The sequence below is a fragment of the Aphanomyces invadans genome, assembly GCF_000520115.1.
Source record: "Aphanomyces invadans strain NJM9701 unplaced genomic scaffold supercont1.10, whole genome shotgun sequence".
In the NCBI taxonomy this organism is placed as follows: Eukaryota; Oomycota; class Saprolegniomycetes; order Saprolegniales; family Verrucalvaceae; genus Aphanomyces; species Aphanomyces invadans.
The window spans coordinates 740,749-761,809 of record NW_008580155.1 but is presented as its reverse complement, the minus strand read 5'-3'; the positions used below and the strand labels follow the sequence as shown (position 1 = coordinate 761,809).

At 55.6% G+C, this 21,061-nt stretch overlaps 8 protein-coding genes across 9 annotated transcripts; 3 read left to right on the top strand and 5 right to left on the bottom strand.

The window, feature by feature from the left end:
* Nucleotides 1-8: 8 nt before the first annotated feature.
* Nucleotides 9-1,031, top strand: H310_05907 (hypothetical protein; the record flags this gene model as incomplete). The annotated part of the gene is made up of 4 exons (XM_008870764.1): nt 9-266; nt 336-577; nt 625-871; nt 918-1,031. The coding sequence occupies 4 exons, from the start codon at nt 9-11 to the stop codon at nt 1,029-1,031; spliced, it is 861 nt and encodes a 286-aa protein (XP_008868986.1).
* Nucleotides 1,032-1,085: 54 nt separating this feature from the next.
* Nucleotides 1,086-6,246, bottom strand: H310_05906 (hypothetical protein). Its single transcript, XM_008870763.1, has 17 exons — nt 6,095-6,246; nt 6,017-6,050; nt 5,810-5,948; nt 5,696-5,769; nt 5,528-5,650; nt 5,359-5,465; nt 5,072-5,306; nt 4,849-5,021; nt 4,307-4,781; nt 3,965-4,207; nt 3,852-3,911; nt 3,632-3,800; nt 3,061-3,565; nt 2,800-3,009; nt 1,413-2,745; nt 1,241-1,355; nt 1,086-1,187 (listed from the first exon to the last, which is right to left on the bottom strand). Exons 1-17 carry the CDS (start codon nt 6,211-6,213, stop codon nt 1,114-1,116), a joined length of 4,188 nt encoding a protein of 1,395 aa, XP_008868985.1. The 5' UTR covers nt 6,214-6,246; the 3' UTR covers nt 1,086-1,113.
* A 434-nt stretch (nt 6,247-6,680) lies between these two features.
* H310_05905 (hypothetical protein) lies at nt 6,681-8,218 on the bottom strand. Its single transcript, XM_008870762.1, has 2 exons — nt 7,406-8,218; nt 6,681-7,355 (listed from the first exon to the last, which is right to left on the bottom strand). Exons 1-2 carry the CDS (start codon nt 8,156-8,158, stop codon nt 6,795-6,797), a joined length of 1,314 nt encoding a protein of 437 aa, XP_008868984.1. The 5' UTR covers nt 8,159-8,218; the 3' UTR covers nt 6,681-6,794.
* Nucleotides 8,219-10,289: 2,071 nt separating this feature from the next.
* H310_05904 (hypothetical protein) lies at nt 10,290-10,952 on the top strand (the record flags this gene model as incomplete). The annotated part of the gene is made up of 5 exons (XM_008870761.1): nt 10,290-10,397; nt 10,454-10,555; nt 10,615-10,708; nt 10,774-10,861; nt 10,919-10,952. 5 exons carry the CDS (start codon nt 10,290-10,292, stop codon nt 10,950-10,952), a joined length of 426 nt encoding a protein of 141 aa, XP_008868983.1.
* Nucleotides 10,953-11,024: 72 nt separating this feature from the next.
* On the bottom strand, nt 11,025-11,995 carry H310_05903 (hypothetical protein; the record flags this gene model as incomplete). Its single annotated transcript, XM_008870760.1, has 5 exons — nt 11,025-11,186; nt 11,236-11,412; nt 11,478-11,606; nt 11,664-11,801; nt 11,846-11,995. The coding sequence occupies 5 exons, from the start codon at nt 11,993-11,995 to the stop codon at nt 11,025-11,027; spliced, it is 756 nt and encodes a 251-aa protein (XP_008868982.1).
* Nucleotides 11,996-12,027: 32 nt separating this feature from the next.
* Nucleotides 12,028-15,103, bottom strand: H310_05902 (hypothetical protein; the record flags this gene model as incomplete). The annotated part of the gene is made up of 9 exons (XM_008870759.1): nt 12,028-12,224; nt 12,268-13,258; nt 13,319-13,717; nt 13,766-13,798; nt 13,847-13,937; nt 13,988-14,266; nt 14,322-14,378; nt 14,431-14,675; nt 14,735-15,103. The coding sequence occupies 9 exons, from the start codon at nt 15,101-15,103 to the stop codon at nt 12,028-12,030; spliced, it is 2,661 nt and encodes an 886-aa protein (XP_008868981.1).
* A 2,074-nt stretch (nt 15,104-17,177) lies between these two features.
* H310_05901 (hypothetical protein) lies at nt 17,178-17,856 on the top strand. The gene has a single exon (XM_008870758.1). It carries the CDS (start codon nt 17,293-17,295, stop codon nt 17,662-17,664), a length of 372 nt encoding a protein of 123 aa, XP_008868980.1. The 5' UTR covers nt 17,178-17,292; the 3' UTR covers nt 17,665-17,856.
* On the bottom strand, nt 17,315-20,631 carry H310_05900. Of its 2 annotated transcripts, none has more exons than XM_008870756.1 (9): nt 20,208-20,631; nt 20,062-20,160; nt 19,846-19,995; nt 19,737-19,799; nt 19,632-19,691; nt 19,509-19,577; nt 18,557-19,436; nt 18,299-18,500; nt 17,315-18,229 (listed from the first exon to the last, which is right to left on the bottom strand). In XM_008870756.1, exons 1-9 carry the CDS (start codon nt 20,597-20,599, stop codon nt 17,961-17,963), a joined length of 2,184 nt encoding a protein of 727 aa, XP_008868978.1. In that variant the 5' UTR covers nt 20,600-20,631; the 3' UTR covers nt 17,315-17,960. The 2 variants fall into 2 exon arrangements, with proteins under 2 accessions (XP_008868978.1, XP_008868979.1); XM_008870757.1 differs by having other exon boundaries at nt 17,315-18,298; nt 18,358-18,500.
* Between the last annotated feature and the right edge of the window lie 430 nt (nt 20,632-21,061).

Sequence of the window (21,061 nt, the reverse complement as noted above, 5' to 3'; positions counted from 1 at the left end):
CAGTGACGATGGGGGTGTCGCTCGTGTCGAAGCGCTTCCTGAACGTGTGGAACTTCATCGTGCTCATCTTGGGGTTTGCGCTGCTCTTGATCACGCTGTACATTCTGCTGTTTCAGAGCGACACGTACGCGATCCCGAAAGTGGGGTACTGGTCGTCGATCGTGTGCTCGGGGCTACTGATTCTCCTGGCGGCGCTCGGGTTGTACGGGCTCCGCCAGCAGCGCTTGTGCGTGACCCGCAACAAACGGAACTACGCTCTTGGCATCGTACGCTCTACCTCTCGGTGTCGACATGGAAAAAAAGCTGATCGAGTCATGTGTGGTTTGGTTCCATAGTACTGTCTATGCGGGTTCATCACGGGCGTCGTCCTCGTCATGGCAGGCAGCATGGCCCTCAAGTTTAATATGGTGATTAACGACTCCAAGGCGCTCGAGTTTGCGCAGACGGCCGAAGTGTACCTGGAGGAAGCCATCGTGGACAACCTGAACGATTACGCATCGACGGACCCTGCCAAGTGGAGGAAAACGCAAGATAGTTGGTTCTGCTGTGGGTACTTCGACCTCTCTCGAGTTCAAAAGTACGTGTGCTTGCTGATCGTTCCGCTGCGTCATCGCGTCTGGTTAGTCACATTGGCCTCAAGTACATCACGATGGCCCAAAGTATCAACTCGATCCAGGGCATCTACTGCTCTAGTAATTGCACAGTGTCAACTTCCGCAAGTGCCCTCCCATCGATACTGCCTTTTCTCAACTCGACGCAACCTGTGTGTCCAAAAGCTGGGTCGTCCTGGTGCCGCGATGTTTTCCTCGAAAACGCACAAACCAACAACGTTTATGTTGGGCGGGTCGCCATTGTTGGCGGGTCGGCGCAGGTACCGCCACCTATACGATCCAACGCTCAATGGGGATTCCGTCTAGCTGCTGGGGTTTGCGCTTGGTATATTCCTTCTACTCTGCGACGTCCGCATGATGCGGCTCGGAACGATGCAGCCACATGCCCTGGAGCAAGCGATAAAGGAGGCGCAGACATAGACACCATGCCCAACCCCGCTCGGCGGTTGGAGCCCAATCCACTGAACTCGTGTATGCGCTCTCTTGCTGCATGATTTTCCATTTACATACAAAAATGCTCGTCCTTTTGAAATGTAAATGTTGCCACCGCCGTTGCCATCATCATTTGATACGCTCCTACGTGCCAAGTTGACTCCCACAAGTGCCACGAACGATTCACTCAGACGTACCGCACGACACAACCCCCATGCGCACTCCGTCCGGCATCTCGACCTTTGTCGGACACGCGTCCATCTTGTTCAACGGCGCGCCGTTGCCCGCTTCCGGTGATCCCCACCGATACACCTACGCCAAGCACCGCGATCCATTCATGGCATGGCCACGGACGTCAACTACCCGTACCTCGCCGGTAGTCGACACGATTGCTGTCGTGAACGACCCGCAACTGACTTGAGTTGCCACAACTTGACCGATCGAAATCTTGTGCGGAGTAGTTCGCATGTCACCAAGAGTGACTGCGATATCTCCGAGCTGGCCCGCCAAAGCGTCCCCCCATCCGTACACGGTGCCGTCGAGCAGCACCGCGACTGTGTGGTACGCGCCGCAGCCAACAGAGGAGGCCTTGAGCAGCGGCACTTGCAGCGGTACGACGTCGTTTTCAAGGGAGCCTCGTCCGAGCGCCCCGGACCCGCCAAACCCCCAAGTGTACACGTTGCCGTCACGATCAATCGCAGCGGAATGACATTCACCGGCATCGATCGCGACAATGACGGGAGTATTCTCAATCACGACTGGCGTCGCCACTGGCACGTCGTCTTCAGAGCCAACGCCACACCGGCCTCCATATCCTGCTCCACACGCCAGGACTTGACCCGATGTACACAGCATCAATGTGTGTTCTCGTCCACAAGCGACTTTACTCACAGGTGGCACGTTGGTCACTTGCGAGGGCTGCAAGCACTTGCCGCTCTCACCGGTGCCCAGACGTCCGGCTTCGCCCCATCCAAATCCAAACACGCGCTCGTCCGCCGTCACGACCATCGTGTGCTCACGACCACACGAGACATGGCTCACCGGAATACCAGTGAAGAAGTCGACGTGCTTTGGTTGGGTGACAGCGTTTTCGTCTCCGTGCCCAAGCCGTCCGCATTCGCCGTAGCCCAACGTGAACAACTCGGCCCTCGTCGTGATGACGGCCGCATGGCGGTAGCCGCAACTGACAAACTGCACCGTATTCTTCATGGGTAAGGGGAATTGCAGCACGTTGAAGTCGATGTTGCGGACTGGAGCATTCGCTTGCGCGTTCGAAAACGCATGGAGCGCCGGGTCCCGCTGCTGGTTCGCGGCAATATTGCGCTGCTCGACGTCTAGGCTCATGCCCATCATGTTGCCCTCGACGAACGCAAGGCCGTTTGTGGCCCAGAACGAATTGTCGCATAAGTCGAAGGGTGGGATCGCCTGCAGGTCGTCGAGGAGCGCTTTGGGTAGGTACATGGCCCGCAGGCCGAGAAAGTGCTGCTCGACCTTCTTGAACCAGTTTTTCGGCTCGAGGAACTTGGCTAGGTCTTGCCACGATGGCATGCTCTTGACCAGCAGCGTTAGCATCGCGTAAAATTTCTGAATTGACACGTTTTGGGTGGCAAACGTCTTGAGAACTTGACGCAACTTGACGAGTACGACAAGCGATAGCATGTGCGACGACGATTCGATCATGAGCTGCGAAATGTTGCCGGGTCTAGGGGGATGTACATGTTGTTTCCCGACAAAGCCACGTGCAGGGCAAATGTACCGAAACAAGAGCCGCAGCCACCTCCACGCGTGAATGTACACGGCGACAAGGGTTTCGACGGCCTGGGGCGGCTCGTTTTCAACAAGGAACATTTCAAGGAATACCATGACAAGATAAACGCCGACTGGAACCAACGCGTGTGACGGAAGGAGATCCATCGTCCTTTGGACATCCGTCAAAGTCGCGCGGACGGCCGGAACGTCGGCGGCCCTAGGAATATCGCACGTGAAGTACACGAACTGTCAAAGGAGGAGTCCATGCCTAGCACACGCCATCGCCTTGTGCAAATTCGCAAGAAGACTGCGCTCGATTCCGTACTCCTCGACGTTGTCGCTCGTGCCTTCGAGGACCCCCGACACGCGTTCGTCGACTGTGCGAAAGAGCTCGAGATATCCATCGCCCTTGCTCTGTACGACGTGTCCCGCGGTGTTGTGCTGGCGCATCGTGCTATGCCGCGACGGCATGAGCGTCGTCTGGTACAGCTTTTCGAGATGCAACAACTGCTGCGTGAACGACGTGAGGTCTGTGTGTTGGAGGTTGGACCAGGCCGTCACAAGTTTCGTCTTTTGAAACGATACGATGTCTTCTTCTTCCAACGGCGGTAACTTGAGCGTATTACCGTCGGCGAGGAGCTTCTTGATCACGCGGCTGGTCAGAGTCAGGCGCAGCGTCCGAAGCAGTGCCATGTACAGCGGCGCCGGGTTTTGCCTCAATCGGCCATGAAATAATTCGGTGTTCATGACGCTATGGGGCACAACCGAGAGGGCTGTGGGCAAGAAGCGAGTTATTCCACTGGCATGGATCGATCGGCAAATACGACGTCAAAGCGTACATGCGGAATAGGGGCCGAGGGTGCACCACAGCGGCAGATCAACTCCCCAGAACTGACTGGTATGCGGCGACGCTTCCGCGAGCCCTTGGAGGATCGAGTTGAACAATTGTACGGCAGTGGGTGTGCGTGCCTTGTCTTTGTGCCGCACCAACTGATGTCGAAGCATGTGCTACACAATGCCACCCATGAGCTGTCTCGCTCAACCCGACGTCGCCCCCACCTTGGCGACGCGCGCGACGATTTCCGACATGACAACGGTCTGTGTACCATGTTGTACCAACTAGTCACCGATGCACTGCAGCTTGTTAGTCGACGATGCATCGAGCGGCGTACCGCCAACGAGCCCAACACAGCTGGAAGAAAACACAAGTTGATGCCATAGTTGCGCATGTGCTCGCGTAGGTGGTTGCCGTCGGAGACGTAAATGACGTCGCGGCTGTCGACGGCTGGTTCAGAATTTTGCATTGTCATCGTGGCATGTTCTTGTATCGCATCGCCCAACGTCACGAGGCGAGCGGCAAAGTCCGCGATCGTCGTTGCCATCGTTTGCATGATGTTTGCTTCGTACCGCTCGACCTGGTCAACATGACAGCAGTCTAGAGTGAACACACCCTCCCCCGACTCACACATTCACATGCAAAACCAAAGAAGCAGGATCGTCGGCAGCCAACGTACGGAGCTCGATGCAATGTCTGGCTCGCGCAGCATCGACACGTAGTGCTTGATGTCGCCCGCAGCACGATTCAGCACAAACGCTTCCTTCAAATCGAGAGGGAGCCGGCTGTGGGTCGGGTTGTACGTAAAGACGACGTCGCCGTACACTTTGGACCCGACGACATTCGTCGCGCGCTTATTGACCGCGGTCGATACAATGTCGGTGGAAAAGTACATCAAGTCCAAGTACGGCAGCAGCTCAAACTTGCTCTTGATGCCTTTCATGTTGAGGTAGTGGACGAGCCCCTTCTTGCTCTTTTCCAACTCGGCCTTCATGTTAGCCAAGTCGGCATCGCTCAGCATTTCGATCGGACGAGTCTCATCGCAACGCACAAAACACCCCGCCATCGCCGCCGTCGGGCGCAACGACGTTCGTAGCACATTGGCATAGGGGGATTCGATTTGCATCAAGTACATGTCATCGGAGACTGTGCTTCTACCATTCCACGCCATCAGCACCGTGGTGTATGAGCCCCCGAGGACAATGGACGGAGATCGCACACCGGTAGATGGACGAAAAGCGGGGCAACTCCTTGTACGGGAGCGCATCGAGGACCTGCGCGGGTCGCGTGAACTTCATATTTGTCAGCAACGCGTGGATTTGTTGGCTTGGAACGCCGACTGGGTGCGAGTCCCCAATCGGTTGAGCAAAGACAGCAACTCGCATGTCTCGAGCCTGTTGCATTCGGATCATGTGTACCATGCAAAGGACGTGCAACGTCGTACTTCGAGCGTCGAGACGAGCGGAAACTTGAGCTGCTGAACGTCGCGAAATTTGTCGCCCTGCACTGTCGCGATGGCGAGTGTTCGGAACACGTCGTAGAGTTCCTTGAACGACCCGAGGAACCGCATGTCTTGCTGGAGTTGCTTGGCACAGCTCCAGTGTTGCGCCGCCACTTTAAGAATCAACGGGCCGACTTGGTAGATGATCATGTGGGGCTGCGACGGGTCGTACCACCACCTAACGCACAGTGCCGTGTCAACTCCACGACCAAAATCGAGATGGAGCGTACTCGCGGCTGTCGGTCTCGTTGTAGTCGCGCTCGAACTCGGTAGGGTCCGGACTGTGGACAACTGCGTCGACCAGCATGAGGGCATACTGGTTGAATTGAAGCCACAACTACATGCGGCATCATGGGCTCCCTCATGGTACTGGGTCGAGAAAACGCTTTTACAACGCACCCCATACATTCGCTTCATTCGGCGCACTTGCATGGAAAGGCCATCGCCGGGCTGTGACCGCAAGCAGAACTGCCACTCTTTGTTCCAGTCGCGGGGCTTGATCTTGAGCACAAGCGTCCGCCGCTACCAAACATTCGTTGGTCGTCGTATGATGCATGTCGACCGTACAGTCAAAATGTATTGCGCTTTCAAAGCGTCCTTGAACCCTGCCGTCCACTCGCGCCGTCCCGCGGCGTTTTCGTCTAATAGAATGTGACGTCGGCGGCCAGCGGTCGGACACACCTGCGATTTCCTGCATCATGTCGTTCCATTCTTGGGCTTCGATTTCGGACGTGAACCCCAATAAACTCGTGTTATCTTCAAACGTCACGAGAAACGTGATGTACTGGTTCACTCTCGTCAACGTGGATCCGATGACCGTCTACATCCGAGTCAAGCACGATTTTCGTGAGGACATCAACGTGCCGGCACAAAGAATTATGTGTGTACCTCGACCAAGTCCCAGCACTTGCCGCGGGTACCTCTACGAGATGCGGTGACGAACAGTTCGTGAAGAGACGCACGTACGCTTGCTCCTTGTCCCACATGAACCACCCATCGCTGAGCAAAGTGAACTGACGAGACCTCCACGGCCGAAGAATCCCTTGGTTCTTCTTGTACCCTTGCGTCGTGGCTACGATCGACATCGTCGCCTCGCCTGCCGAGCTGCTTGTGCGAGCAGTAGAGACAGGATGTTGTGCTCTGATTGGTCGAGTTTATTCGTCAGTGGTACGATAAATAACGCAATAGCTGGCGTCCGAGCTACCCCTCGCTCTTGTGTACGCAGGACGGCGCGCTAGACCTCGCAACGGCGGCGCGTGGGCCGCGACAGCGTCAGGATGCGATTGCACACAACAGCGCAGGAACGGAAGCGTTCCAGCCCCGCCTTCTAGTCGCATGCACGCCCGATGGACGATTTGAAAATAGTGCAAATTGCTCCTTACATTCGTATAATGGTTGCGTTGTTGGGGTGCAGGTGAGAGAAGTTCAGTGGCAAGGGCGGCAACTGGAGCCCCACCAAGACCGTGCGAACTTGCGCCAGATCTAGCGCGCCTACGTCATGGAGCACTCCAGCGACACTTCTTCACTCGGTGCAGAAGTCGATGCCATCAAGTGTCTTTAGTTCGAGCGAGCCGTCGTTGGCGAGACACAACTCGCTTGGCCATGGGGAGCCAGAGACGACATGCTCAAGCTCACGGGAATAACTTATTAGGAACACGCAACACGGTCACAGATACAGTCCGACGTCGAACGCCATGGAGGACCTTGTGTCTCGAAAGGCGCCGCCAAAGGATGCGGACGTGTCTCGCATGCCGAAGGCAGCAGTGTCACGTCCAAAGTCGACGGACGTTTGGGTGAATCGGAGCGACTCGAGACTGAGGGCAGTGGGTCGCACGGCAAAATTGAACGAGTTGGCGCGGGGACTCATCGAGAACGAGTGGCTGGGGTTGCTCGTCGGACTCGCGATCGAGCGTGACGACGGCGAACACACAAACGAATCGTCGCGGGTCATGTCGGTGTCGATCACCGGGCATGACGACCGAGGGGACGAAAAGCAAATGGACGGCTTGTGGCCTTCAATTGCTTCTTCGCCGCGCTCACTGAGCATCGGGATGCCTCCAGAGCTCCTGTCACCGACACTATACCTATTGACGTGGTCTGCACCGCCGACAACAAAGAGTGACGACGACCGATCGTCGAGTGCGACCGATGGCGCAGGTGACACTACAATCGGGGCCGTGGAAATTCCAAACGACGGCGACCGCGGCTCGGAAGGGGCGGCATTTATCTGCGACAATATCCTGTTAGCGCATCAAGCAATGGCGACAAAGCATGTACCACAGAGGCGCGAGCAGATGCACCGGACGACGACGTGGCCGACGATCGCCGGACTGGCTGCGTAATAGGGACTTGATGCAAAATTGTCGACGAGTTCGACCGGGCGTCACTGGATGCCGACATCTTACTTGATTGATCAGACACGGATGAAGACGTGCGGCTGAGGCGCGCCGCTTCATCGTGCATGGCTTGAATCTGCCGAAGCAGGTCCAAGTTTTCCTTCGTCTGGCGTATCGTGTCGTGGGACGATGCTTCAATGTCGCGGAGGTTGGCGTGCGACGTGACGTGCGTCGTACACGGCGGGGTGCGGTCAGGGCTCTGCACCACGACAGCCGACAGGGGAAATGGACATGACGATGGAGCGACGGTATCTGGGGAGAGTTTAAACAAGCGAGCCGATGGCCGAGGTAAGTTGTCCGGGAGATCGCTCGTGAGAAGGGAGAATTTCCGTGTCGGGCCTGGTTGATGCGTCACTGCAGCGAGCGTTGACAGCGTTTTCAGATCCGCCGAGTCACGAAGACATCGAATGGCGTCTGCGACAGATGATTCATTCATCGTGTGAGGGTGTGGTGGGTACTCTTTCAGCAGCGACGTTCTTGCTGGTGGTGGTGCATGGTTCGATTCTAGTGGGTCCGAGAACGTCGTGCTAATCATGGGCTTGTCGCGGGTAAACGAGCCGTCATCGTCGTCCGTGTGGGACGCTTTAGGAAGGCGTTGTTTGGCGTACTTGGCGGACATGCACGTGTTGCCCATGGCGCTCTACCTGTCGGTCGATACGCCGACACACCACGCGTGGATGAATGGCGACGTCAATTGCACACTGGCGATTGCGAACTCGAGATGCTATAAATAATAAACCTCCATCCAAATCGAAGCCATACATTCTCCAAGTGTGAAAGGCAGAATAAAATAAACAATTCCTTTCAACTTATCGCAATTCCAATTTATGCCATGTACCGTAGCGAGCTGCGCAGCCAGTTTGAATACAGGTGGCCAAGGTGGGCGGCTTGACCGGGGGGTGCCAAGGTCCAGGCAAGGCATTCGTCGCCTCGTGTGGAAGCCGCGAGAGGCGCGCTATTGCTCGCCGCGGCGTGGACACTCATGACAGTGTCAGGGTGCGTGCTACGGCAGAGTGGAACGTTGCTTGTGTCGGCAGGCTCGTGCAGGAATGTGGACGGTTCCATGATTACATGTCGAACTGAAATCTCGCCAGGTTGCGCAAAGCCAGGAATTACGGTGGGTCCTGGCCCGTGTCGTTTCGTCCGGGAGGAGTGGCCACAGAGGCGCGTTTGTGTGACTGCTCTGCATTGTTTCGATAAGCCGACCGATAGCCGCCTCCGTCCTTTCGCTTGAGCAATCATGGTGGGACGGCGAGCGATGCCCGCGGCAACTCTGTCGTTGGCGCCCCAACCCAAGTGTCTACACCTCGTAGGCGTGTCCACTGGAGTTGGATGGCACGCGGTCTGGATGCATCACATGATGCTGTCAGCGTTTCCATTTCGCCGCTCGACCGAACTGACAGGTCCGACCGGACAAGGTACTTTGACGGATCACACAACCAAAATGTGCATCATGTGATGCATAGCAAGCTGGTCGTGAGGCCAGTGTTACTTTCGATTCAGAGCAAACGGTGGTACAAGTACACGAAAGGACGAAACAAGCGCAAGCACTGGAAACTTCCCTGTCATTCACAAGATGTGGTGTCTATCGTGTGTTGGTTCACTCCTTTGGACGGTAGCAATAACCCAGCGAAAAGGTCGACAGCTCGCATTTGACGGCACTTCTTCGGATAACGACTTTGTTCCGGACAATCTAGAGGCGTCCTCAATGCACAAACCAGGACTCGTACTTCCCCAGCCAACTGTTCGTCAATGAAATGAAAACGCGGAGTCTTGCGGCACGTTCCACCGGAAGGGGGGTCGCCACGCCACAAACTTCCACGACGAGGCGTGTTCGAGATGATCGGCGCCTCCTGTCCATCGCACGGGAGGGCTGCGGATGGAGTGTTTTCAGCAACAGATGGAGGTATCACCGTTCAACTCCTCGGCACGGATTGAGTCCCACGACGCAGCAATGAATGCTTCTTTCAAGGCGGCTAGGTTGGCATTGAATTCCCGGATGGCCTCGCCCTTGGCGCCTTCTTGGAGGATGTCGACCTCCGCACTTATGATCGCGCATACCGTGGTTATTCCACACGGCGCCTCCAGCAACGTCGCGTGGAGCACGCGTAGTTCACGTACGACGTTGTCTTTGAATGCGCGATGCTTCTTGCAATTCCGAAAAACCTAGCGCCCGGGGTCACATGTCGCTGTTCGTACTTTTCCCGACCACGACCAAGATCAACTCGAGGTGTTGGTTGCCGTTGCGTTGCATCGAGCGGATTGTCAAAGGAGACACTCGACTACCGCCTCACTCGAAAACGACCTCTAGGTTGAATGTCGAGTCTCTTAGCGCCGCGCCGCCAGGGTTGTCCATGGGATGTAGCCACGCATTGCCCTTGCCCAGGCAAGCAAGCCGACGAAATTTCTTGAAGTGCAACCCGCACCCGTTCAAGATCCAAAAATGTATTCGCACTCCATTTTTATGTTGCAACATGTACCATACAAACATCCTGTGCGACGAAGGGTGCGTTGACTTTTTTTTGGCATAACGTTAGACATGGATGTTGGAGACCATAGGACGGCGGACGACACGTTCGCCCTCGTCTTACTCTAGCGACAGTGGCATCGATGCATGGAGCGCTGCTATTGTGATGTACATGCAGGCGGGTGCTGGCGCCGCTGCCTGGGCCTGTGCTGTGCGCTGACCAATTTATTGGCCGTTTCAACGCCTCTACAGTTACGTAACTGTCACCCACATCCTTCAAGTCGAAGCGGCGCAGGCGATGGCAGGGCGTGGAAATGCCAAGCCGACGGCAGCGCTCGACACTCTCGACCCCAAGGAACTCGCGACGCAGTACCTTCAGGCGAACAAGCTGAACGAAGTGTTCCAGGTGCACCTTCCACGTTGTGTGCCCGATGTGGCGAATGCATCCCTCGTTACTTGTAGGAACTTTGCACGTTGATTTTGCACCGCCGACCAGCAAATCCACGCGAGTTCTTAATCCAGCAGCTGGAAGTCATGCGATCGTCGCGTGAAAGTCGAAGCGCGGTACGAAGTGTCGCTTCCGTGGACCGACCAATTCACCACTGGGTCATTGAGTGTCGTAGGCAGCGTTCTTCAACGAAACCGATCTTAGTACCATGTTCACCATGTTCGACGTGACGAATCAAGGCACGATCTCGATTGCTCAGTACGACCAAGGTAGAATGTGAAATCTGAGCTCCACGATGCGCCACAGCCTCGCTAAACCTCAGTGTGGGTCTCAGGCTTGAAAAGCTTGGGCATCGACCGCCCCACGCTGCGCCTGCCGGAATCCATTCACCGAGTCGACCGCACGCTGTTTGTCCGCAGTTTGTAAGTCCACGCTGTCCTTCCACCTGTCGCCGATCGGCGCGTGTGCTCCTTCCGTAGGGCCCAAGAGCTCAAAAACAACTCGTACTTGTAACATGCCATCTGAAACACTGCCGTACTGTTGCCTGTAACATGCCAACACGAATCATTGATTCCATGTTGTCCATTACAAGATCGTCAAGTCGTCGTTGAAGTAAATGTGCACAATCGGCTTGAATTCGTCCGCATCCATGCCGAGCTTTTCAAACTCGAGCGATTCGTCGGGGATTCCATTCTCTGCCAGAGTCTTGGCCATGTCGAGCGGGACAAATTCGTCTCCGTCCAAGTACTACCAGCGCCTTGTCAACCAAGTGATGGTAGTGGACGGGTGTACCAACCTTCCACGTGTAGCTCGCCGCATGTGCGTTAAAGTTGAGGTCGATGTATCGGTATTGGATTTCTTCGACCGTTTCTTCCGTGCACACGTCGAGCGAATGCACTTGGTGCGTCAGTGTGTTGACAACTTGGATCGTGCGAACTCGCTGCGTGATAAACCCAATGAAGTACTGGTCGTCCTACATGCACATTGTTGTGAAGGCGCAGGTGGCGAGCCACACGAGAGGAGTGACCGAGGACTTACGTTCCACCACGGTTTGAGGTCGAGTGTGTTCCAAGTGGAGACGGGTTCGGGGGGCGGAACGTGCAAGAAGCGTCCGTGCGGTAAGAATGGAAGCCGGAGGTTGCGATCAGGATCGATGTGGGTGCGCACCTGTGCGCAGAGTTACGTCCCAGTGAATGCAGTCTGAATGCAGTTGGCCTTTCATACATCGCGGGTATCTGGATCGAACCAGTGCGTGAGGTCCTCGCCAGCATGATTCACGATGGGCTGAGTGAGCGCGCCTCGATGGTTGGCCACGAGTTCCGTCAGATCGAGGACGCGGGAGAACACAACCACCCAGCAGTCCTACGGCGGTGGGGTTGGATGAACCAACGGACGGACGACGGTACCTCTGCACATTTGTGCACCGACACTTCCTCGGGGGTGTAATGTCGTCGGTGGATCTTGGGCAAGTCAAACTTGGGCATGTCGACTCCTCGTTCGTGGAGGTTGACGGGATGCGTGGGTGGGTTTGCAGCTGCTACCGTTTCAAACACCATGAAACCGATCAACACATTCGTAACCGTTTGTGTCAGCACTCCGCGTGGTTATTGCTATGCGCCGACGCTACTGCCCTCGCCCCATCCGACGACGATTTGGACCTCTGGAGCTCTCTGAATATGCGGACTTTCGATTGTCGGGGGAGCGTTGTGGCATCGGCTGGGGCGCCAACCATTCCGGCGCCTTTCGGGTCCAATACATAGTTTGGTTTGGGCTCGCCAGGGAGTACTATCGGGTGACCATTAGATGATTAGACGATGAATCTTACCACGGTAGGACGACAGCGCTTCTGCTATGAATGACGCACGCACTTGAAATGCGGCGGTGGGTCGAACTGAAGGAGCGTCCTTGAGACTCTTTCGAAAGATCCGCTGGTGTCGCTCTGCTTCCATCCTCGCCGCGAAATGCTGCTGTTCCTGGCGTTTGTCCTCAAGTAACTTCTTCTGCTCTGCCAACTCGGCACGAATTTTGTCACGCTTTTCCCGACTCTGATTGAATTCGTCGGCGGCCTTTTGCTTGAGTTTGTCCTGGAGTCGTCGCTTCTTTTCGGCTCGCTTCGACGCTTTCGATGTTAGCTGAATGGATGCTGCTGCGTGCTGTTTGCGTGCCAATAACTTTGCCTTGGCGTCAGCGATCTCGCGATCACGACGCGCGCGGTGCTTCGCCTCGGCTGCCACAATGGCTTCCTGTCGTTGCATCTCACGCAGCTGTCGTGCTTCATCCTGGGCAGCCCGTTTTCTCTCAGCATCATCTCGTTCAACCTGCAGCTGCATCGCGCGGTGTGCCTTGGCGAGAGCCTCTGACTCTTCTGTACGCCACTTCTCTTCTGCTCGTTGCGCCTCCTCCGACCCGACGTCGATTTGCAATGCACTGAGGAATTCCGTCACGATTTCACTCGTAGCCACATTCGAGGCTTCTCGCTCGACCAACGTCAGGAACGCCATTTCTTCGCAAGCCATTGCTGCGGCCCTTTTAGCTTCCGTCATTTCAACCAGGCGCTGTTGCCGTACAGCTCGAAATCGTAGCTTCACCTTCCACCCACGCAACCTGCGTTGTATACAACTAGCTGCATTGCGCTCCATCTGCTGCCGATGCAGTTCTGCCAATACTTTCGCGCGAGCTTGAGTCACGATTGCTTTTGCTTCATCCTCTTTCATCGCAGCCAGCAGTTGTTGGTGGGCTTCGACCTCCCGCCGGCGAGCCAGCGCAGCTGCAGCAGCTTCCTGCATTCGTTTGTCGCGTACTCGCCGATGCTTCTTGAGCTAGCGACACACGTGGACATATCAGGATGGCGCTCTTGATGCCAAAGGAGAGGTTTTCACCTTGATCCGTGCCACAATCCGGCGAACAAAACACTGCAACGAGATGGCCGCACGTCGAATGGTCTCGGGATTGAGTCGTTTTCGTCGGTCGCGGTGCATGCCAAGCACCGCCACGGCCATGGAGTGCGCCTTCCCCAGTGAAACATGCAACACTTTGGGCGGGTCGACGGTCCCTGCTTTGTCGTCTGTCGCGGGCACAGTCCACACGACGTGCGGCGTTTCGTGGTTCCGCTCGTCTCCCGTGCCAATTTGCCCCTCTTCGCCAAATCCCCACATATACAACACGCCGTTTTCCGTCACTGCAGCCGAATGGCCAAACCCACACGCAACCGCATGAACGTTTTCGAGAGCTTTGATCGCTTTGGGGACAAAAGCATCGTGACACGAGCCCAGCCCCAACTGTAGCCATGAAAAAGTTAGCGGCATCTTGGCCCGGTTGTGGAATACCTGTCCAAAACTCCCCCATCCCCATGCAAACACCTCCACGATTCGGTGTCAGATCCAGCGCCGCGATCCTGGTGTGCTCACCTTTTTGCACGACGTCAGTGCGAGGGAGTGAGCGCCCCCGCAACTGAGGGACGTGACATGGACATGCCGGAGTCCATCAATACACTTGGCACTACAAATGAACGGGTTGGAGTCGACGTTTGAGATCGCAGAGAGCCTTGCCTTGGCTGGGAATCTTCGTTGCCATGGCCTAACCGTCCTTGCTCGCCCCACCCCCAAGTATACACGACTCCCGTGTCCGCGACGCCGGCAGAATGATTCATCCCGCAAGCGATGTGAACGAAGGTGGTGGTGTTTGGCGACATAGGCACCCGACACGGGTCCCCGACGCAATTGACATACGTCCCAATGCCCAGTTGTCCAGCGCGACCGCCTCCACAACTGAAGACGGCGCCGTCGGATGCCAAAAACAGCGTGTGCTCTTCCCCGCATGCAACTTGTCTAGGGCCCACATGCGATCGTGTTCAAGTCAAGAATGCACAATAGCATGTCGTACCTGATTACAATGGAGTGCATGGCAAAGATGGATGTGATTCGGCGAGGGGTGTACGCGCTAAAAGCAGAAACCATTTTAAGCACGCTGTGTGAGCAGCATTCAAGCATACTGATGCTCGTCGCCGTGACCGAGGCGACCGGACTCGCCCCTCCCCCAGGTGTAAACCTCCCCCGCATCTGACACTAGCGCCATGTGTCCAGGACCGCAGCTCATGCCTCGGATCACGACGTTGTCGAGCCCAGCCACCCGCACTGGAACTTTGATATTTTGGCTAACGTCGAGCGGCACTCGACCCCAAACGTACACGTGGCCGAGCTCGTTGATGGCCGCGGAGAGCAAGTCTCCACAAGAGAGCTAGAACCATCATGATCGTTTCAGGGTAAGGCAGGTATGACCATTCCGATGATTCTCACCTGCACACGTTCTAGGTTGTTGGAAATATGGTACAGTGCCAGAACGAGATCTGGCGTCCCGCGGTGGCGGTCGTCGGCAAGCCCGAGCTGGCCGTGGCTACCGCTGCCCCAACTGCGCACCTCCATTGTCGAGTAAAAGTCCTCTGCTGTAGTTTTCACCTCTTTGGCCTTGGGCAGGGTATACGCGCCCTTGTAAGGAGACGGTGCGACGTCGTTGCGTTGGAGGTCGGACCCGAGCCGTTTGAGAAAGTCCCGCTTTGCCTGCTCTGTTTTGGAGAAGCTGAACGAGGACGCATGCCGGGAAATAAAGTGGGGCGAGGTCCCATCCGACGGCGCCGCTGGCCTCGCGCCAGCCCCTCTCCGCTTCATGTGTCGGTTTCAGTGTAAACGTTTCAATGGAACGGCGGCCAAGCTGGACCTGCTCAATTCCCCCATGCTTTTCCGCAGTAATTTTTAAACATTTCAAAATAAGTTGCGAAGATACAGCATTTGACGTGCCAAAAAACTAGGTGACTGGCATCAGCAAGCTCGCCAAATCTGTGTGTCCGCCGCGCTCTCGTCAACGTCGCTTGATCGACTACTGCGGCGTGCACCCGGCCATGCACTCGTGTTCAGTATGCGCCACGTCCACTGCTTTCCCCAGTATTATGCGAAGGAGATCCTTGTATGGCTCAAGTGCTCTATCCTGCCACTGTTTCATGTCCCGGACCAGCCAACCTTATTCATCTCATGTCAATATAGTGTCAATCCCGAGAGCGCAGACGAACTTCTGGTTGATTTTGTACACAGCAGTGGCCATTCGATAGCGATAGTCCTTCCATTCGTACATGTAGTTGAAATGATGAGAGGACGTTGTACATGTCGAGAAACGCAGACACCCCGATCTCTGTCGCATTCGTGTGTTTGAAAAATCTCGTATGTGCTTTCTACGGGATGCCCGCGGGGTGGCTTCGACGGGAGACAACAATTGGCGTCGTCGGGCATAGTATGTAGAGTGACGCGTGGACAGAACCGACACAGGCCCTCTGTACATCCTCCAACACTGGACAATCCTTCTCTGTTACCATTGAACGTATTCTGGCGCGACTGCGACCCATGGCCAGTCACACTCTTGCCGCAAGTGCCCCTCCGACTCCATTCACCATCACGATCGACATGATGCCGACCGATTCGGCGCGGCTAAGGGCTTCCACACTGCGCTCTCCAGTCGATGGGGTCGTATCGTTCCATCACACATCGTACGTACATTTTTCCATGTTTCCGTGCGAAATGGTTAGTACATACCAACATTCCTTCTACAAGGTACTTCTAGTAATTACTACACACCACCCAGCGAGTGCTTTTGTCGCTTGTACTTATTATACACTTGGGTGAAGATCCTCCTCCTTTCATCGGTAGACCTGTCCATATTCTGAATGTAGTCAACTTCAGACGCTCGAATCGAACGGACGACAGCGGCCTGATCCTTACATTTACGGGGAGCAGTGCGTGTGGAGGACAGGGATGAGAAAAACCCGATTCTATTTCGGGCAACAATTGGGTTTTTGGTTTAATACAATAAAACCCGATTTTGGAGCAAAACAAAATGGTTTTATTCTCGCGCAGGTCGAGCATCGATGTCGCGTTCATTCTTGCCATTCCGGTTCGCTGTTGCAATCAGAATCATCGGATTCGTCCAGCTGTGCGTAATCGTAGAAGGCCTGCAAGTTGCTCTTGATATACGTGAGCTTGTCAATGCTCTTCGGGTTCAGACGATTCCACAAATTCGAATGAATGAAGCCCATGGTGGACCAGTTTCGCTCTGAGGCAGCGCTCGACGTTGCCATGCTGAAGAACTTGACGGCGATCTGGCAAGACGCGTCGAGTCGCAGGACTCGTCGACGCGAGAGCTGTGGCCTATTCTTGGCGAGATCAACGAATTCTAGTGATTTGAGCCTTGAAGGGAATAAAACCGAATAAAACCAGATTTTGCCGCCGCAGAAATAATCGTTACTTCGAAGTATTTTTTAAATAAAACCGAATAATACCCGATTGTAAAAAACCGCGCCGTGCCACCCCGGTGGAGGAGGCGACTCTGTCGTCACCCTGGCAGAGTACAAATCCGAACTCAATGACTGTATGATCTTATACAAAATGCTGGAGGTTATGGTGGACGCTCTGCGTGGGCGAGATGGCGAAGGGACCCAGCCAAGGACGGAACATCGGGCCGGTTGCTCTTATGCTGAACAACCTCGAATGCTTCCTCCGTGCATGGGAGCTGAATTCGTTGCACGGAACCTATTTCGGATCGCGACAGGAAATATCCACCTCCGCACTGTCGCACAACTCGTTTTGCGTGCACTCTGGTGGTTGGTTTTTTTAATACTCACAAATCCATGTTGTCGTGATGAATTTCGTGGCAACATTTAAATAACACGGTACGACGACTTTGAACAATACTAGTACACAAAAAAATACATGCTAAGTCGCCAAAGTGGTGAATGTCGGAGGCGGCAACATGGTCGTGTGGTCGGAGGAATTCTCGCCGAGGTTGAAGGTGAATTTCAGCTACGTACGTCATGCTGCTGAACGCGCCAAGTTCCACGCTGCATCGCTCGCGTCATTTCCCAAGTACAACTGCATGCGATCGTACCTTCCTCGATCACTTCTCCATCGCCAAGGAAAGCCACACCACAAATCCAATGGAACTCGCACTTGTGGCTGTTGTCGTCATCGCGTCGCTGGGCGCGGCGGCTAGCCGCTGGAAAGCCAACACAATCAAGGGACGGGTCGCCCTCGTGCACGTGGGCCAGGGAGCCTCGAACGAATCCAACCCCATTGACGACACAAGCGATTGCTACGCCGTGGTGAACACGCCCCGACAAACGTCGTCGTCCCTCGGTTTCTTCAAGTCGCCGCCACCAAACATTGCCATGGAAGCTACCATCTAAGACGGGAGGTGCTGGCGATGTGTATTTATTTCGATTCCGCGCCATTTGTGTTGCAAAAGCCGACATCGTTAGCGGATCTACACTTTGCAACGTGCTGACACCTGACAACAGAGGTAGCAGACAACTCTTCCTGCTTCAGGGTTCATTCGATTGTGTCGATCTGAGCCGCCAGTCAAAGCAGGGGCGTGTGGTTGCCAAAGCGTGCAGTAGTGCACGCCGTACATCCACCCCGGGCACGTGCAATGGTCATGTCATTACGAGGGGCGACATGTTGAGTGGCTGGCTAACCCGCGGGCTTACAACGTGCTATTTTGGTTGCTGTAGCCGCTTTGGCTCGACTTTTCAAACTCTTTTCGGAACTTGCGCAGGGCGAACGACACCACGGTCGCCTTGGGGCGCTTGGCCGGGTCAAATTCCAAGCATTGGGTCGCAATCGCGAGGATATCTGGCGGCATTGTCGACGAGAACGTCGGCTTGAGCTGGTTCTTCCTCACCAGCTCCATGATGCCGTGGTCTTGGAGTCGCCCGCCGTGCGTGTTGGTGGCGTCGTTGTACGGGACATTGCCTGGCGCAGGACAAACCCCGATCAACGTCTCTCGATCGGCAATACGTGGTCACGAACGACTTGTCCTACCTGTATCCATTTCGGCGAGGACACACCCAAAGGACCAAATGTCACATGCGGCGTCGTACTTGTCGCCGCGGATGACTTCCGGCGCCATCCATCGGCATGTACCGACACCAGCCGTCATCGTTTCGTCGGCCGTACGATTTCGGGAGATACCAAAGTCGGAGAGCTTGGCGCCGCTGTCGGCATCGATCAGGATGTTGCGCGACTGCAACACATCGACGTGAACAACACAAACGCCAACCACCCCGCGAACGACGGTACCTTCAGGTCGCGATGGACAAACACGGGGTTGAGTGTGTGCAAGTACACGAGCGCGTCCGACACGTCGATCGCGAGGTTCAGCTTGACCGTGAGCCACGGCAGCTCCTGGCCGCTCTTGACGCTTCGATCGAGCAGCGATTTCAGGTCGCCGCAGTTCATGTATTCGGAGATGGCTTGGATGTTGATGGCATTTGACCACGACGCCCCGATGAACTTGACAATCTTGGGGTGCTGCAGGCGCGCCATGAGTTTGATTTCGGCCGCAAACATCATGGCATCGTCAAAGTTCTTCTTGTCCGGCAGCAACTTTTTGATCGCGACCGGGTTGTTTTGGTAGATGCCGCTCCAGACTTCACCAAACCCACCGCGCGAGATCATTTGGATTTCCGTCACCTCGGCTGCATTGATGCGAACCGCGAGGAGCTCGGGGTCGTCCAGGATGCCCAGCGACCCGCTAGACGGATACGGGTACGTCATCTGGCCGGACGGGTCCGTCACGTTGTAGCCCTTGGTCGGCGGGTCGAGTGCGGTGTGGTACCCCGTGTCTGTCCGGCGCTTTCGAAACATGACAAACGCGGCCAATGCGAGTACGACAGCTACGCCGACGATGATCCCGATCAGAGCGCCCGAGCTTAGACCCGAGTCAACTGTGGTCGGGGATGGTGTTGGAGTCGCAAGAGCTACGTTGGGCTCGCCCACGACGCATACTCGGACTCCGCCGACGGCGTTGATCAACGGATTGGCCGCCGGGTTGAAGCCTGACCCTTCAGGGCACTTGGTCACGGTGAAGTCTGCTTCAAACTTCTTCCCGAGGGCGCTCAGTTTGCGAACTTGGTCTGGTGTCAACACCACATTGGTTAGGCCGTTGCCAGTGAGGACCCTACACGACGATTCGGTCACTCGATGTCAGCCGTGTGATGTGGGCTTTCAAAGACGGGGCGGTGGTACGTACAGCGTGTCGAGTTTGGCCAGGTCGAAGATAGCAGGCGGGACAGTCGTAAACTTGTTACGCGACAGATCTCTAGATGGAGAAAAGGTCCGTCGAGTCACCAGAAGGGGGAGGGGAATGGCGTACAGTTTGGTGACGGACGCTGGGATGTTTGTGATGGAAGTGAACGCGTTCCCACCCAAGTACCTACGGCACCGTCAGCACTTGGTTGGGCTAGCGGCAGGTCAGTACAGTTCCGTGAGCTCCGTCGTGTCGAGAGGAGGCAGCGACGCCAAGTTGTTGTTGGTTGCGTTGCTATGCTTGTGGTGAGCACAGCCATGTCCACAGCGACCTGACGTACAGGAACTGAAGTCGAGTGAGCTTGGTGACTTCCGTGGGAAGAACGTCGAGATTGGCGTTGACGATTGCGAGAAACTTGAGGTCAGGGAGGAGCTTGGCGTCACCCATGGCGTTCGCAAACACGTCTTTGACATCCATGTTGAAAAGAAATCTATCACATGGAGGGGAGGATGGTCAGTGAAACCATCGGAGAATGGAAGCCGTGGAAACAACGCACAAGCGCTCGAGCTTGGGATATTTGCTGAAGAAGGTTGGAGGGTACGAGATCTTCTTGAACGTGCCTTTGGGCTGGTTGAAGGCCGTGCCAGTGACTTGGCTAATCATGAAGATGAGTTGCATGCGGGATAGAACGTCTCGACATACAAGGTCGTGATAAAGTTGCCGCCGCGATTCGTCGTCGTTTTGGTCAAGTCGTCCATCGCCTCAATGGGGGCTCCAACGTAGAGCGGGTTGCCGCTGCCGACGGCAGGATCACCAACATAAAAGTTCCAGAACGGGTCTTGCGTCGAGTTGCTCGTGGCACCATTGCCCATGGTTGGGCACTGAAATGTGAGCAAGCATTCCTTCGTCCCCAGGCTGCGTACGATATCGCTTTGTGTCACACACGGACCCGATTTGGCGTTCACGGACGTGCAGTCGGTCGCGGACTTGTACAATACGCACGTGTTGGACCCAGTCTGTTGGCATGTCAGTGGGCATTCCTGGCCCACGGTCAAGATCGTCTTGGTAAGGTCGCAAGGAGTAGTGGAGCTCATGGCGTTTGCGACCGACACGCAGGATGGCCTGCTGTCTCGATCTGACAACCGACCCTCCCATACCAGAGTACATTGCAATGTACGTACGACGTACGAATTGGTATCGTACAAGCGTTGGCAATTCGACGGCCAACGACTCGTGGTCGAAGTTGCGCTGCGTGACGATTGGAGCTCGATCCATGGCGCAGTGCCGGATTCACACAATTCACCCGTACGCGACTCCATTTTAGCGTTCTTAACGATGCAGCACAAGGCTCTTGACGTCACGGCCGACGGAAAGTGGACGTTTTTGAGCTATCTGTGGACAGCAGAGTCGACAGGGTTGTACAGTGTCGATGCCGTGAAAGATTCACGAAGTGAGCTGGTGTACCGAGTCGGTCATTGCATTAAGCAATTTAGTTGTGCTGGGCATCCGCGCGGCCGGCTTGACCAGGTCACAACTAGAGGTTGCCTTGTGCCATG